The sequence below is a fragment of the Protopterus annectens genome, chromosome 2.part1 (assembly GCF_019279795.1).
Source record: "Protopterus annectens isolate FY-2018-M chromosome 2.part1, PAN1.0, whole genome shotgun sequence".
NCBI lineage: Eukaryota > Metazoa > Chordata > Ceratodontiformes > Protopteridae > Protopterus > Protopterus annectens.
The window spans coordinates 1,065,955,596-1,065,971,520 of record NC_056729.1 but is presented as its reverse complement, the minus strand read 5'-3'; the positions used below and the strand labels follow the sequence as shown (position 1 = coordinate 1,065,971,520).

The following is a 15,925-nucleotide window of genomic DNA, read 5'->3' as shown; positions in this document are numbered from 1 at the left end:
CCTATTTAAGTCACAGGCCATATTTAGGTCCCTGGAGTGGGTAACTAGTCCCGTTTGATTTATGAAAGTGCAGCAAGTTCATTAGGTTTGGGTCTGAAATTGCTCTGCAAGCCAGGCATATGCCTCAGCCAAGTCATCTATACGATACAGAGTACATAGTGACAGGGACTTTAGTTGGTCTGTGTAAGCCACGTGCTGTAGTCCCTTGATCATCTTTTTTAGAAACCTCTGAGGTCTCTCAAATTGCTGCAGGTGCTTGGTACTGTACATGCCGAACAAGGCATTACACTCAATGATGGGCCTGATTAGCACAGAGTATAGATGGGGTTACGGGGTTATAACCTCCTTTGCTCTCAAGGCAATGCCTTCACTAATCAAGTGTGCTGCGCAGAACGTCCCCCTTAGTACAGTACGCACATGGTAGTCAAAGTTAAGGTCGCAGTCAACGTGTGATCCTAGATCCCTTACCACTTCTTGGGTACTTAGCGTATTGTTGTTGATCTGATAGTGTGAAGGAACATTGTTTTTGCAGAAGGGAATGATGATTCATTTCTTTGCATTCAGTTTGAGACCATGAATAAGACACCAGTCATTGGTGCAAGACCCTCCTGGAGCATTCAATAATTGCACCTAGTTTGCAGTAGTCCATAAACTTGGTATACCACAACTCCTTAGTTTTGGCCTGAACTTCTGAGAAGTATATACCAAACTGTAGGGGGGAGGTCTAGCCCTGACCCCCTGTGGCACCCTGCTGGGGACAGGTGTGCTGACTGATAAGGAATCACCCACTTTGACAAGAGTGTGTCAGGTTTGTGAGCCAGCTGGCAACCCATCTTACAACAAAGGGGTTTACATTCAGTTTGCTAAGTTTAATCAGTAATGCACAAGTGTGGGATTGTGTCGAAGGCCTTTGCCAAGTTGAAGAATGCTGTGTACACAGATTTGCCCACTTCAATTGCCCTGGTCACATTTTCAAAGAAACCTACCAGATTTAACAGGCAGGATCTGCCCTTGACGAAGCCCAGCTGGGTTGGATCCAGTGTTTGGAGTTTGCGTATGTCTTTATTTATGAGGTCCATAATGTTCTATAGCCTTACAGATGAGGCTGGTCAAACTTAGGAGTCTATAATTACCTGGGTCTGTTAAGCCACCTTTGTGGTAGGGAATAACTGTTGCCATTCTCCATTCCACAGGAAAAAACCCTGTAGTTAAGCTGTGACTGAAAAGGGTACTTGATGGTGATGCTAGTTCATGTTTTAGCCTGTTTAGAAGATAGCCTGGGATAGAGGCTGTGTTATTTGCCTTGGACAAGTCTTTAATGACCTGCTCTTCAGATATGTGGGGGAGTTTGACGCAAGGTTTGTGATAAGCTTGGAAGGGATAAGGAGTGAAATTTTCAACAAACTTATTCCCCTAGCACGTTTGCCATCACTGTGGGGTCAGTGTGTGAGATACCATTAATCACTCGTTCAGCACACGCTTAAGTCCCCTTCTAAGCTACATATGTAGATATAAAAGGCCTTATGGTTATCCTGGGCAGTGCTTGCTAAGTTTTTCTCAAACATGCCCTTAGAGGATTTGGCAGATCGTATTTGCCTTCTGAGGCGGAGGAGGGTACTTTTCACACAGTTGGGGCCTCAACCTTTCTTTTCTTGGACAGCAACTGTTTGCGTTTGTTGATACTGGATGTCCACCTTGGCGGATTGTTTTTACTTTGGGTTCTAGCTTTGATTCTTTCTGGTACAGCTGAGTCTACACACTTACAGGACTTTAGTGTATGCTCTGGTGTAGTTATTTCCAGAGTGGAGGGTGGCTTGGAATACATTTATACCTTCCCCTAGGAGGATATGGTTTGCCTTGGTGAAGCTTTTTACTCCGACTTTACCCTTTGCGAGTTCTGGTGTTAGTGCCAGCTCAAAGGTGACTGATCTGTGGTAAGATTTAACTAACGAGGGTCTGACAGTTGCAGCAATGCAGTCTGTCATGTTAGCGTGGACCAGACCTAGTACATTTGTTCCAGGGCATTTGAGTTAAAGTCTAGGAACTTTTACACTAGTAATTTAGGGCTAGAGTAGTTTTCCCAGTTGATGGTGGGATAACTGAAATCCCCATAACTAGTGTGTTTGCAAATATTTGGATTGACTCTAGTTTGGTCAACTAGGCTTTGTGCACATTATGACCCATGGAGGGGGATCTATAACTGGCTATGACATGAACAGGATCTTACCCACTGTAACCTGAACTTGGAGTTACTCTATAGAGTTGTCCAGTCTAACTAGACAGGAGGTGAATTTCTCTCTAATATAGATACAAACACTGCCTCCTTTGGTTCTAAAACATTCATTTTGTGGTCTGAAGGTGTGGAAGGCATTGTAGCCTTGCAAGGCCTGGCTACTCTCTGAGGTTTCTGTGACTGCACAGGCATCTACATTTTCCAGTGAGAGAAGTGCTTCCAGGGTATGCAGTTTTTGGTTTAAGCTCCTAGCATTTAGCAGCAAGACCGTTACTTTGTTATGAGTGGCAAATTTCATGCTGGCAAGTTTGTTTTCAAGACCATGCCTAAAAAAGCACTATGGGGGAGACAACAGCCTTTGCCAGCAGCCAAAAGCCTAGTGCTGCCAGGTGCAAACTGTCTCTGGCAAAGCAGCGATGTTTGTTGACCATGACTTCCCAGGCTGACAGAAACTGGATCCCCTTAGAATGACACCAAAAACTAGGCCAATTACTGAAATCAATAATTTTCCGTTTATATTGTGGCATCATTCGAGGTGAGGGAAGTAAGCTTCTCAGGGCTAGGGACATACAAGCCCAGGACACATACTCAGAGAGCTCAACCATGTCCCTCTTCATACAGTCCAGTGAGATATGTCTCAGGTCGTTCACTTCATCATGAACTATGACGAAGTCATAAAGGTACTTGTTGCTGAGAGACCAGAGTGCATGCATGATCTGACAAATCCTGGCACCTGACAGGTAGCTGACCGTGACTTTCTCCTTGTCTAATCTGGTGAATGGGATATCCGTGTGTCCCACTATGTAGTCTTCAAATTTGCGTTACGCCTTATGGGCTTGGTAGGTGAAACACTGGTATTACCGTGTGTCATGGGTGCTGTAGGAACTGTGTTAGTTGTAGGTCTCTGGTGTTTTGGCAAGTTTTCAAGAGAACATCCTCATATGTTGATTTTTGCGTTTGATGCATACTACGTGTAGTGATACTATGTGCATGAGCAGTGGTGGTTGGGTTGACAACCTCTTCAGTGCTACTGTTTTGAGTGTGAGTGTGCAGGGATTCAAGGTTCTTGGTGTAGATGCATCTCTTGCATTCTGTACTAGAGTGGCAGCCAACCCTTCCAGCTGCTTCCTCATAAAGAAAACATGTCCACCAGGTTCAAAGCTCTTTCTACATTCCTCTAATGTTCCAAGTTGAGGACAGAATTTCTCTGCTCCTGCAAAGAGCAGTCTAGAAAATGTTTGGTGCTTGCATATTATTGCAGCCAGATTTCCAAACTGTCCAAAGTGCCATAATTCATTAGGTTTATGCAAAAACAGGTATCTTAACCTAAAAAAGGGGTAAAACAAGTAATGTCACAGTGTGTATGAGGCAGGAAGAGGAATAACAGTGACATTTTGTATTCCTCTGTGGGGAGCTTCATTTGTTCTGTGACCTGCACAGTGACACACCACTGCACAAATCCTGCATTCCTGATTACACTGTTAGCAAAGGGAAACTTACTCAGGAATATACACACTAACTTTTCATGGCCAGTAATCATCAAAAGCAAACGTACCTGACAGGCACTGCCTGTAAGGAATAGCAAGTGACGAGGCACTGATTCCCTCAGGGAGTGCTACCTTTCTCCCCAAAGGGACTCGTGTGCGAGGGATGTTAAACCTTATCCCGATTCACAGGGAGAGAGAGACAGAGATTCACAGGGAGAGAGAGACAGAGAGAGAGAGGTGTGTACACATGAACCTCTTGACTACCAATAGGCAGTTACAGTACTAACAAAAGGTTCTGTAAATGCTGACTGATTCAGTGAAATATGTACGAAATGTAACATTCTCAGATTACTGTGTGGCCACGAAAAGGGTCGCTTGTCTTGTTGGGAACGTACTGACATTCATGACTTGTAACATCAAAAATGACTGAGAAGCAGCAGTCATGTGTATATGCTGGGAAAGGACGCTACCAGGGAAGAGGAATTTTACCATTATTTCTCTTCCTATGTGAAGAACAATCTGACACACTTGTACATAACAGATAACACACCCCTTCTTAGGTTAACAGACATCATTTGGTGAAAAATTTACAAATTATGGCATTTCGGAAATCTGGTTGCAATAATACGCAAGTACCGAATCTTCCAACCAGTCAGTCAGAACTTCTCTGGGGCCTTCCAGACAGCATTCTCTGTGGTCTCACCAAACATGAGCCACATCTAGGCCTTTGCTTCACAGACCATCAAACTATAGGCATCTGTTGGTTAAAATCTGGAGGAATCCCCCCCCCCCCCTTTGCTATGGGTGTCCACCAGTAAAGTACTAGGTTACCTATCATACATCCCACCCATTTGGCCAGAAAGTACATACACCAATTAAAACTAGCTTTGTATATCATTACCGCCGCACTGGAAAACTGCACCATGACTAACCTGTGCATTCCACATGAAACTAACTATGACAGATGCGCAGCTACTCACATTTTACCATGCCATCAATATTAGATGGAACCAGTACGTAGGTTATATACACACAGTGTACCCTTTTCAAAAGATTTACATACTAAACTACACATTAATCCCGGTAGGTGTGGACCCATAAGAAAAATCTGCAACTAAAATGTACTGCACAAAATACACTTAAGTACAAGAAGCCGTTCTGTGCCAGAGTAAAAAACTGGTTTAAAATATTACACATGGAAAAATAATACAGGCACTAATATAAACTAATAGGCACACTTGTATGTCATATAGTAAATACCAAGATTGTAATACTAAAATTTATCAATGCCTTACAGACATCATTCGCACCTCAAATTAAGGGCATGTCTGACCTTGTGGTGGCAATCGGAAAACTGCTCCGTTGCTACAAATGAATATTTTGGGTGGTAATTAACAGAGAGGTATAAATATAGTTGAAAAATGGCTTCACTGGTCCACAGAAGAGGGTCCGAAAAAAATGGCAACTACAGCTTATGGCTGAGAAGTGCAAGGTATTACACCAACCAACAGGACAGCATAGAGAAAGAAAAATATCCAAGTACAACAGAAAAGAAAAATACTCTCAGCACAGGGGCAACACAACACAGGTATACTTCATGTTCCACCAACTTTCCACCATATTAGTCGCATACAAAGACAAACCATCTCCGGAAATTCAGTCGTCACAGAGGGGTTGACCAAACCACCTATACCCAAGATGGCATATGAATGAGAAAAAAAAAATCTCTCACTAGCACTGTGGCATAGAAAGTTAAAGCTCTGACTGTAAGCACTAATGTGCTTATGAGTCAGAGAGGGGCCAAGACCAACTCACTAACATCTTGGAAGTGGCCAGGACTGGATTAGAGTGCACGTATATAGTATTGAAAAGCAGGGCACAGGAATGCCAGTCTGCCAAGCAGAAATTCACTACCTAAATGCAGGTAAGACATGGAAGTGTATACCTAATACAAGTGCAGAGCACAGCAAGTACTGCATCTTGCCCACTAACCAAATGGGAGATTTAGGAGCAAATGGTTTAAAAGTGTCCACAGGATGAGAATCCACAGTCCCAGGCTCTTGCTTCCCATAAAAAGTGACAGCAGCAAATAGTTTAGTGGAGTTTTAATGGTCAAGCGAAGCCAAAGAATGTGTGTGCATGTGCATGTGTAAAGCAACTGCTGTTCGAGTGATTCTCAGCCCTGCCTAAAGGGAGCTCATACACAATAACAGCACTAGGTGAAGCATTAACTATAAAGTACTGCACTGTACAACACAGGCGCAACCCTCAAATATTTTCAATTGCTGTTAGGCACAATGACCACACGCATCTGGAGTACTGCATGCAATGCAAAGGAAAACTTGAAATAAAACTATCATTTGAGTGGGGTACAGAGACAAAGCATACAGGTACTGAAAATCCTATGGGAAAAAAATATGAAGCACGCTTAAATATTTGTCAGACAAAAAAAAAGTAATCCACAAAGAGAGAAAACATACCTTAATCACAATATTTGAGGGAACAGAGCACAAATTAGCAAAGATGGACCAAAGCCTAAGAACCCTATGGAGGGGGAGAACAGACGAAGAGTAGATAAATACTTCTTGGACAAAAGTATTATTCCAAATGAAAAAAGAAAAAGCATGAAACAACATATGTCTTCTAGTTCAAGAATGAATAAAACTTAGAACTCAACTTCAAAGCAGAAGATGGCAAAGTTATCCAAATAGAAACAGTCCAATGAAAATATGGTAACAATCTAAAATAAATACAAAAAAAAAGTTTCATGATAGTATAAAATTAAGACAGAAGAAACAAGGAATACCATACAAGAATAAGATGAGAGAAAGTCAGTGAGGTGTCTGCAAGACCAAGGCTGGATGGGCAAATACAAATAAAACCAACACCATATTTCTTCCAAGTTGCACCCACTGAAAGAAACACAAGAATGAAGTATAGCCCAAATGTAGTATTCAATTGGTAAAATTCACTATATACAAGAAATACACTTTTAAATGCATGTACAATCTTAAATACGAAGACAGCAGCCAACACTTACCAGTCTCTTCTGCTGAAACTTCATTAGGTTCTTCAAAGCTGACTCTTTCTTTATGGACTAATTCTTCACTTTCATCTTCCTCAAGAACTAAAATGTTACTGAAAGTAGTATCACAAGACTGCAGGGAAGAGTCATCCATCTTACAATCTCGGAACACTTCTTGGTAGAGGTCACTGTGATCAGCCTGTGCATCCAACTCGTAGTCCATCTGTAGATTCCACAGTTCTTCACCACTCTCGTCTGCATCATCATGGAAATCATCTGCATCTTTATCTTCAAGGAAATCATTTGCACCTTCAGGAGATACAAGAGCATCTTTGCCAGCACCCTGCGCCAATACAGCCTCCAAGTTAGGGATTTCAGGACTTTGTACATCCGGCATTTTATTCACTGTGCACACTTCTATATGCTGTATATCCACAACATTTACACTCTGATTATTTACCAATGTTGCAGGTGTTTCAACAGCTACTGCACCCATGTTTTGAACTGCACCATCTGAATTAGTCTTGGGGACAGCCAATTGTGCTGCTGAAAAATTACCATATCTTAAAGGAACCCGATGCAAAAACAGACCATCAGGCAAAATCCTTTCCTCAACAATTTCAAATGCCCCCTTTGTACCACTTGTATTAGCAATACGGACTTTTTCCCCCAGAAAGGGCAAATGCATTTCAATCTCCTTGTTTTCAGAACAAACATCTTGCAATGAAAGGTTTTCCTTTTGTGCAAGAGGCCTCCAGAAATCCTGCATTAAATTGCTAAGGACTTCTCCTCTACATTCTACATTTACATAGAGCATTGGGATTTCACAAGTTTGCTCATCTTTTCCTGTTCTGACCACAGTAACTTTCAGAACATCATCTTTTGTAACAATCTCACAAAACTTGTCAGCAGCAATGGGGTCCCAAAATCCTTTATCAGGACTGAAACCTTCCAAACAACATGGAAATGCCTGCACGGGTATACTCAATATTTCTGATGGAATTGGACAGATCTGATCTTGGATGACAACTTCTTCATTTCCATAATCAATAAATCTTACAGACAAAGAATCTTCCTTAAGACCCTTAATTACAGCTCTGTACCACTGGTCATCCTCTGCACATTTTACAATACAAGCATCACAAACAGAAAATGCATATGGTGCATTTCCATTCACATGTAAGCTTCCGAGATCCTGCAACTTTTTTGTCAACAGCTGAATTTCTTCGGCTGTGGCAAACTGACACCAGAAATAGTCTGGTCTACTAACACTAGCAGCAACTGTTTCAATGGTGTCTCCTTCTGTAGGAATCTTCCAAATAAATTTATCAGTGCCTACATCTTGATCATGTTTGTCAACAGCAGACATTTTATACACAACAGACTCTTTGCTTGCCAGATTTTCCACCCCTGTTTGAGAAAGATTATTCTGTGCACTACAAAGAACATCATTTACAGCAGTGTTTATGGAACCTTTGTCATCAACAAGTTCAACCTCCCAAAGCCCATCACTTTTCTGCCAAAATATGCAAGTTAACCGATTATCTTTCACTCTTTCTTCAAAACATGTCAGACTACCCTCTGGCCAACAATTTGAAATGTGCGGATTTTGAACTCCAGCAAGTCTGCAGTGGACTGCAAGTTGTGGGATAGAAAGAAAAGAACCATCAAGTTTATACACCTTAGACATTTCAATCTTTGCTTCATTTCCATAGTCAATAAACTGAACAGAAACAAAACTATCAGAGTACTTCTCCTTTATGATAGCTCGATACAAAAAACTATCATCTGGAAATTCACCACATACTAAGTTGCCAACCTTGCAAAGGTGCCCAGGTAAGTTTGTACGTTTTGATACTGAAGCATTCAGATTATCTGCAAGAAAAAGTAGTTCATTCTCATCTTGCAGTAACTGAACAAAAAAAGATAAAGGGTGATCCGTATGTGAAAGGTAAACCTTAGCTTTAGAGCCAGGATTCAAATTCTTAATTGGAAGATCACAAAGCTTGCTCAGAGTTTCAGTAATAAGATGACCATCTTTTTCTGAACCTTCTTTTAAACCGTCTACTACACAACATGCACCATTCAATATCAATTCTTCAGAAGATTCCAAAGACTTAATTACTTCTCGTTTGCTTCTTTCTTCTACAGTACAAGATTTCTTTTCTGACCTGGATGTTTTGCAATGAATTTCACTCAAACCAAAAGAAACACATTTCCTTTCAACAGTCTCAGTTGCAGAATTACACTTACTGACACTTTCATTTGTGGACACAGTTTGTTTTCCCAAGCGCTCTTTGATAGCAGCATTCAGCTGTACAGATCCATCATACAATTCAACCAGAAGCTTTCCATCGGACTCCTTAGCTACAACAACAGCCCTCAATGGCTTGTCATTAACAGTTTTTTCAAACCATGCATTTATTTCCTCAGATACAGTCACTGGGACATCTGACAACCCACACTTTATAGCTTGCATTGGCATAAACATGAGTTTATACTCATCACTGCAAATTGGCAAAAGATGTTTATTTTCAACTACATAAGTATTTCCATAATCAACAAAAAATACTTCCAAAACAGGTTGCTTTCTCTTAACTGTACATCTGTACCAATTATGGTCACTGTACTCTGCAAGGTATAATGATCCAGGATTCAGACTGTTTAAACGTTGTTTATTTCTACAATATTGGCTGCTCTTGACAAATAAATCATCTATATCAGCAGAGTTCCTTGAAAGCTGACAATAAAAATGTTGAAGATGTTTAACATGTGTAACGTAGACAACTTCTTCACTTCCAATTTTTATATCATGTGTCGAATAATAAAAAGTGTACAGCTGAACTGCCTGCCCAACACTCTTCTGCAAACCAGAGGAAGCAAGTCCTGCTTCAATAAGAAGTTGACTAACACTTTTAAATGGTGTATTAAGATCTACAACATAGAATCTTCTTTCCAAAACTGCAATTTGGCCATATATTGTGCAACTGAGGTCAATGTGATCAGTGGCTGCTGCATCAACAAAATTCTGAAATACAACCACTGAATCTTCATTCCAATTTAAAGGATCACAGCTAACGGACAGAATTCGGTTATAAACACTACATCTAAATGCTTGTGCTTGTAAACTCAAAAATTCAGGTTTAATTGCTAAAAGATCTTTCACAGATACTTTTTCTTCATTTCCATAGTCTACATACAGTATATCCACTTCCCCTGTGGCAAATGCGTCGCCAACAATTAATGCCCTGTACCAGTTCCCATCCTCAGAGTACCTAGCCAGACAAGCAGGTTCGCCAATTTTATAAGGAGTTGCACTGTTTTTACAATATGCTTGAATACTCTCCATTAAAGTTTTAAGATCAAACACATTTTTAACAAACTTCTGCTGGCACCAGAAATTACCAGGGCAGTCAACATATGAGACATGCACATCCACAGTACATCCTACTTCAATTGACTGTTCTTTATAAGGACAGACTAACTTAACTGCAGATTCTTTCTTTGGGGAAACACAATGAGCATGCTTATTTGTACTAGGTCCTTCAGCAGTTAAAGAAGGACCAGGTAAACTGTTAGTTTCTTCTGACTGTTTAACTGCATTCTTTAAACGGGATGATCTTATAGTTGGTTTCTGTTTTGCTTTCAGTTTACGATCATGTTCTATAGCTTGTTTCTGTTTTGCTCTCAGTTTATGATCATGTTCTAAATGAGCCTTTTTTGTATTCAGTTCTGAACGTTGCTCCACATGCAGACACTCTGGTACTTTACGAAGCACAGGACGAAGGGATGGAGTAACAGTTGCATCAGACTCTTGGTACTTTGCATAACCAGCTTGAGAAAATACTTTACTCAAACTTTTCTCACCCACACGCGAGTCATCCAGCATTTCTAGCAAATACTGGTTTTCTTCTATAGCCAAGACATGCACAACAAGTTCCTTCTTGAGAACCATTCTCCTGAAGTACGTAACTGCTTCTTTACTCCATTTGTCAGCTAAAGGAATTACATCGGCAAGACAGCACTTCACTGCAAGACAGGGTAAGTCTTGAAATTTTGGAAGCAGTTCTTTTATATCGTACCACTCCACTAGCTCTGTATTTCCAATGTCAACAAAAAATACTTCAACCATCCTACCTTGGACACTTGTAATAACTGCTCTATAGTAATAACTGTCCTTAGATTTTGCACAGCAAAATAATCCACATTCAGGGGTTTTAATAAGACCTTCTCGTTTTGTTGCATTTTCATACAACATTTTAATACTATGAATCATTCTCTTAAACTCCTGCATATACTCCTTTGTTCTAATCCAAAACTCTGAAGGATTCTTCGCATACTCAACTACTGCATCATAAAAGACATTAACCTTAAGCTCTGCTGTCTTTAGTGCCTGAGACTGTACAGGCACTACAGAAGGACCAGGTTTACTTTCTGCGTTTCGGCTCACTGACTTTTCAACAAATGGGAATACTGTCTCTTCCAAACAAAAAGGCTGTAATTCATCAAGCTCATCATCTTCGCTACAGCCTCCTATAATTTCATCAGAAAATAAACTGGACTGAAATCCAAACATGTGATTTAAATTCACACCATCATCCCTGTATAAGGTTACATAATATACACGCTCCAAAGAGCAATAATATTCAATTCTTGCACTAACAGATTTATGCAGCAACAACAACTTTAAATCTTCAATTTGTTTGACTGACCAGACATTCTCATTTTCAGCTATTCCATATAATGCACAAACATAAGTTACTACAGGCATTCTGAAATAATCTGCTGCCAAGTGCTTAACAAAACTTTGAGGAACATATTCCTTTGTCCCATAATCAACATGCAGCACTTCCACAAAACTTTTCTGGGAAAATATCTGCATGACAACACTTCGATACCACCTGCCATCCTTTCCTCTGGCACAGCAGGGTGAGCCTAATTTTATGGGTCCTGCTTCTTTTATGGTTTGTCGCCCCTCATAAAAGTGCTGCATATGTTCAGAAAGTCGTTTTAGCTCACCAGACAAACTCTTCAACTGGCAAAACAATCTGTGAGGACTGGAAACTCTGGTAACTATGACAGGTTCAGTGACACCCATCTGTAACTGAGGATAGAAGAAATCCAAACCGTAAGGAATGGAAGGTTCTGAAAGTGGTCTGCAGTTTAGGCTCCCACTTCCCTGAATGGGACTTGTAACCAACCCAGGAGTGGCATTTTTATACTGTGGAAAATATACTCTGTGCACCACAGTTCTAAATACATCACGGGGTACCTCTTTGGCCAAACCCATTTCGCACATCTGTCTAACCAAAACTGGAACCTCTAGAATTGACACTCTATAAGGCATGATAACGTCTTGAACCAGTCCTTCCATCTTACTTCCACGGAGATGGCCAAAATATTCCACAGCTGCTGGCGACCATTTTTTGGCTTCTTTACCAGGACAAAATGGGGCTAGGTTGGCTATAATACATGCAATCACTTCGGGGGGAAGAAAAAACAAATCTTCGCAAGCCTTGGCTAACCTAGATGCCCCAACGGTCAATGTACTCCCCAAGTCAAGGAGAAACACTTGGAAGTCCTTCCTTACTTTCCCTACAATTCTACCCCGTTGCCATCCATCTGTCAGTTCCACCAAACACACATCTCCAAGGTTAGGAAGACTCCCGTCTTCTTCCGTAAATCGGAACTTTTTGGCAGATTGGATTTTACTTTGCAAGCGTTCATACTCTTTCTCCCGGCCACTGTTGAAGCAGCCCCACACATATACTAACGAGTACTCCGGCAATACCTCAACCCAGGAGACCCGGAGAGACAAAAATGCTCCTGGGGCAGGCAGTCCAGGCGTGACGGCATTCAAATTCATGCTTAACCGTAATTCGCTCGGGGGAAACGCTGCTACGAAAGCAATGCTAAAATAAAATAACGCAAGTCATAGCTCAGTACCCACTCAATCCAATTTTGTGGCCGCAGGTTCAAAAACACACAAATACGGTTACTACGGAAGCTCTAGAAACTATTCACACCACCGTTAACAAATAAACAACCCTCGTGCTTAACGCTGGACTACTCCATTCATCAGAACGTAAGGTGTCAGTAGCACATATAAAAATAACGTGTGCAGAACTAAAGTTGAAGGTTGTGAAAATACAAAGTTATTGGTACATATTTACTTTAAGGAGCAGTTCTCTCCAAACGTATGGCGCAATGTTTTCCCTAACCATAAAGTATCGAAGTATATTATTACAATTAGAATCCTAAATTTGCTACACCTGTACCCCCCCCCCCCGTCACGCTATGGAAATGAAATGGGAGGGGGGGGGGGTATAATGCTGATGGGTGTGAGACAAACAGTATGCGATTTGCACTTTTGGACACTTTTTGTGGTCTGTTACCTTAGTAGATGTATACTTCTCAAGTTTCAACTATCTTTAATTTTGCGTCATATGTTTACTGCGTCCATCATTAAACGTTTTATTTTTCAGTAGCTCATTGAGGATTACACTCTATGAGTAATGTCAGACGTTATGGTTGCAAGATTCGTATTTAGTAAATTTTGCCCCCCTCCCCAGTTATTTTTGTCTTTGTGTCTCGAATAACTAAGTTGAACTATTACAACTTTAAGTTAGTGTTAATGACTGTTGCTCTTACACTTAATTACTGATTTTCTTGAAAAATAAGCATGTATATAGGTTAAACATCTCTCAACTGCGGTGTCTAAAAACATTTTAGTCTATAAACTAAAAATTAACTCATTTTTCCTTATCTTCTGCTACAATTCTTGAAAGCTAGTGCAATGATTCGAAATGCCCAACGACTGAGATTTATTTAAACTCATTCAGTAATGCTGACTTGCACACTGGAAAGGAGAAAAGCACATACATGTATTAATCCACACAGCTACCTGCAGTTAAAAGTGCGTAAGTAAGAGACTTGAGTGGGTTGTGAGCAACCTCTTGGGGTATGGATGCCACTGAAACGCAGATGACTTAGCCATCCTGCAGGAAGGTTTGTCTCAAATAACTGCTACCAAATCGTGGAATGAAACGAAATGCCTGCAAATGCATTACATTATTGTATCCTTTGGAAAGTCATCTACCGCAGAGAACTACCACATTGACAATACGTCCCTAAGAATTGACTTAAGTTGTTTGGGATTTGGGAATTTATGTGGACAATAACCTAACTTTTTACCAACATATCTATTGTTGTAAGAAAGTCCTTCTGTATTGCACAGCTTATAAACAAAGGGACTGTGTCTAGATCTTGGGATGTTATTGTCCATCTTTGCTCAACATTCATTAGGCCAGTAATTGAGTATAATGACCTCTTTGGCACAGAGGTACCTTACTAAAAGGATACAAGGCCTAAGCAACATGTACATGGACCAACTCAAAACCCTTTCACTGTACTCGGTATCCTACAGACAACTAAGAGGTGATCTGTGTCTGGCATACAAGACATCCTCCAACCCATCACTGATGGATTTACTTTACATCAGCAAGTTAAATAGCATCAGAAATAGTCCAGGGATCCAAACCTCCTCTGCAACATCAACAGAACAGTTTGAAGGTACAGGTATATCTCGCAGAGGATACAGCTGTTCCCTATCCACATAAAACAAAGTTCATCCATGTCCATTTTCATGCCCATCTTAGATCTGTGGATGGGAAACAGAAAAGTTACTCTAAGACTGCATCCTGTACTACTAATGGTCAGAGGCAGCTCTTAAATGATTTATCCTGTGCATGAGTCCCCTTAGATTATCTATATTTTGATCCCATTTATTCTTATAGGAGGTAATATATAATTACTGCCCATGGGATGGGTAATGCCAATGTAAAACCAAATGGGATAGGTTATTTTAAACACAAAAAGGGAAACTAGATAGGCTTAAAACTGCCTGTAAGGGCAGTTAGCCTAGTACTTAACCTTGAACCTATGAACTTTCCATTGAAAATGCAAAATATCAATCCACAAATGGTTGATCAAGATAAACATAAATCCACAAATGGAAGAAAAATAATTTTATTGCAAGAGGGCAACCCCCCCCCCCCCCGCACTGCCCACACCCTGTGCTAGTTATATATACCAACTTCTTGATTAGGTGCACTGGCGTTTTCACTCATTGATGAAAAAGCACAACAGCAAAAGGCTGTGCACCTACATATATATATATATATATATATATATATATATATATATATATATATGTATGTGTGCGTGTGTGCACGTATATATATATATATGAAAAATAAGACAAATATAAACGTGTGTAACAAAATATATTCAACACATCTGTACTATAACTTGCAGACCTGTTGCTTATTTCTGAATGGGTATATATCAATACATGCATATAGGTTCATAGGTTGGTACTAGGCTATCGGTCCTAGGGCCTATATAAGCCTAGCTATAACAATTCCCTGGATATTTGTTCCCACAATATTTACTTCCCTGAACCCCTGTCTAGCAGGGCGACTGACATGATCCCCGGGGTGAATTTCCTATCTCCCATCCAATCGTCACGGTTCCTATGAAGAGGGCCAAGGAGGCGCTCTGCTTGACATGTATGGGTAGTCTATTCCAGAGTATGGGGAGTCTCTGGGTCAGGAACCTATCCCTCCAGCATATTTTGTTCATTGTGATGACAAGGTTTAGATCCCTGGAGGATGTCCAACAGCCCAGAGTTTGACATGGCCTTGTATGTTAAGCAGAGATTGCCTCTGAGTAGACGATATGCCACAGAGTATAGCTGGAGTTTTTTTAGACGGTCAGCATAGAGCATCTGCTTTAGGCCTGTGATTCTTTTAGTGAGGTATTTCTGCAGCCTTTTCAGCTGTTGCAGATGTCTTGTGAGGTACTCTATAATGGGTCTAATAAGGGATGAGTACAGTGGGACAATAACCTCCTTTTTTCTGGATGAAAAGCCCTTAGTGATGAGGTGTGCCACATAGAAGGATTTCCTGAATGTTGTGACGATGTGGTTATCGAAGGTGAGACCACTGTCCACCTGTGTCCCTAAGTCTCTCATTACACTTTCGGTGTTTAATGTCTTCTTCTTCTTCTTCTTTCGGCTGCTCCCGTTAGGGGTCACCACAGTAGATCAACTGTTTCCATTTCTTCCTGTCCTCTGCATCTTGCTCTGTCACACCAACCATCTGCATGTCCTCTTTCATC

General features: G+C 40.7%; 1 protein-coding gene across 1 annotated transcript in view; it reads right to left on the bottom strand.

Moving 5' to 3' along the window:
* The window catches only part of TDRD6 (tudor domain containing 6), a gene marked incomplete at its 3' end in the record, with an annotated part of 543,290 nt that extends 530,347 nt beyond the window's left edge, over positions 1–12,943 (bottom strand). Inside the window, exon 1 of the mRNA XM_044062624.1 lies at positions 6,761–12,943. Within this exon, the coding sequence (XP_043918559.1) occupies positions 6,761–12,611 (5,851 nt within the window). The remainder of the gene's footprint in view (positions 1–6,760) is intronic.
* Between the last annotated feature and the right edge of the window lie 2,982 nt (positions 12,944–15,925).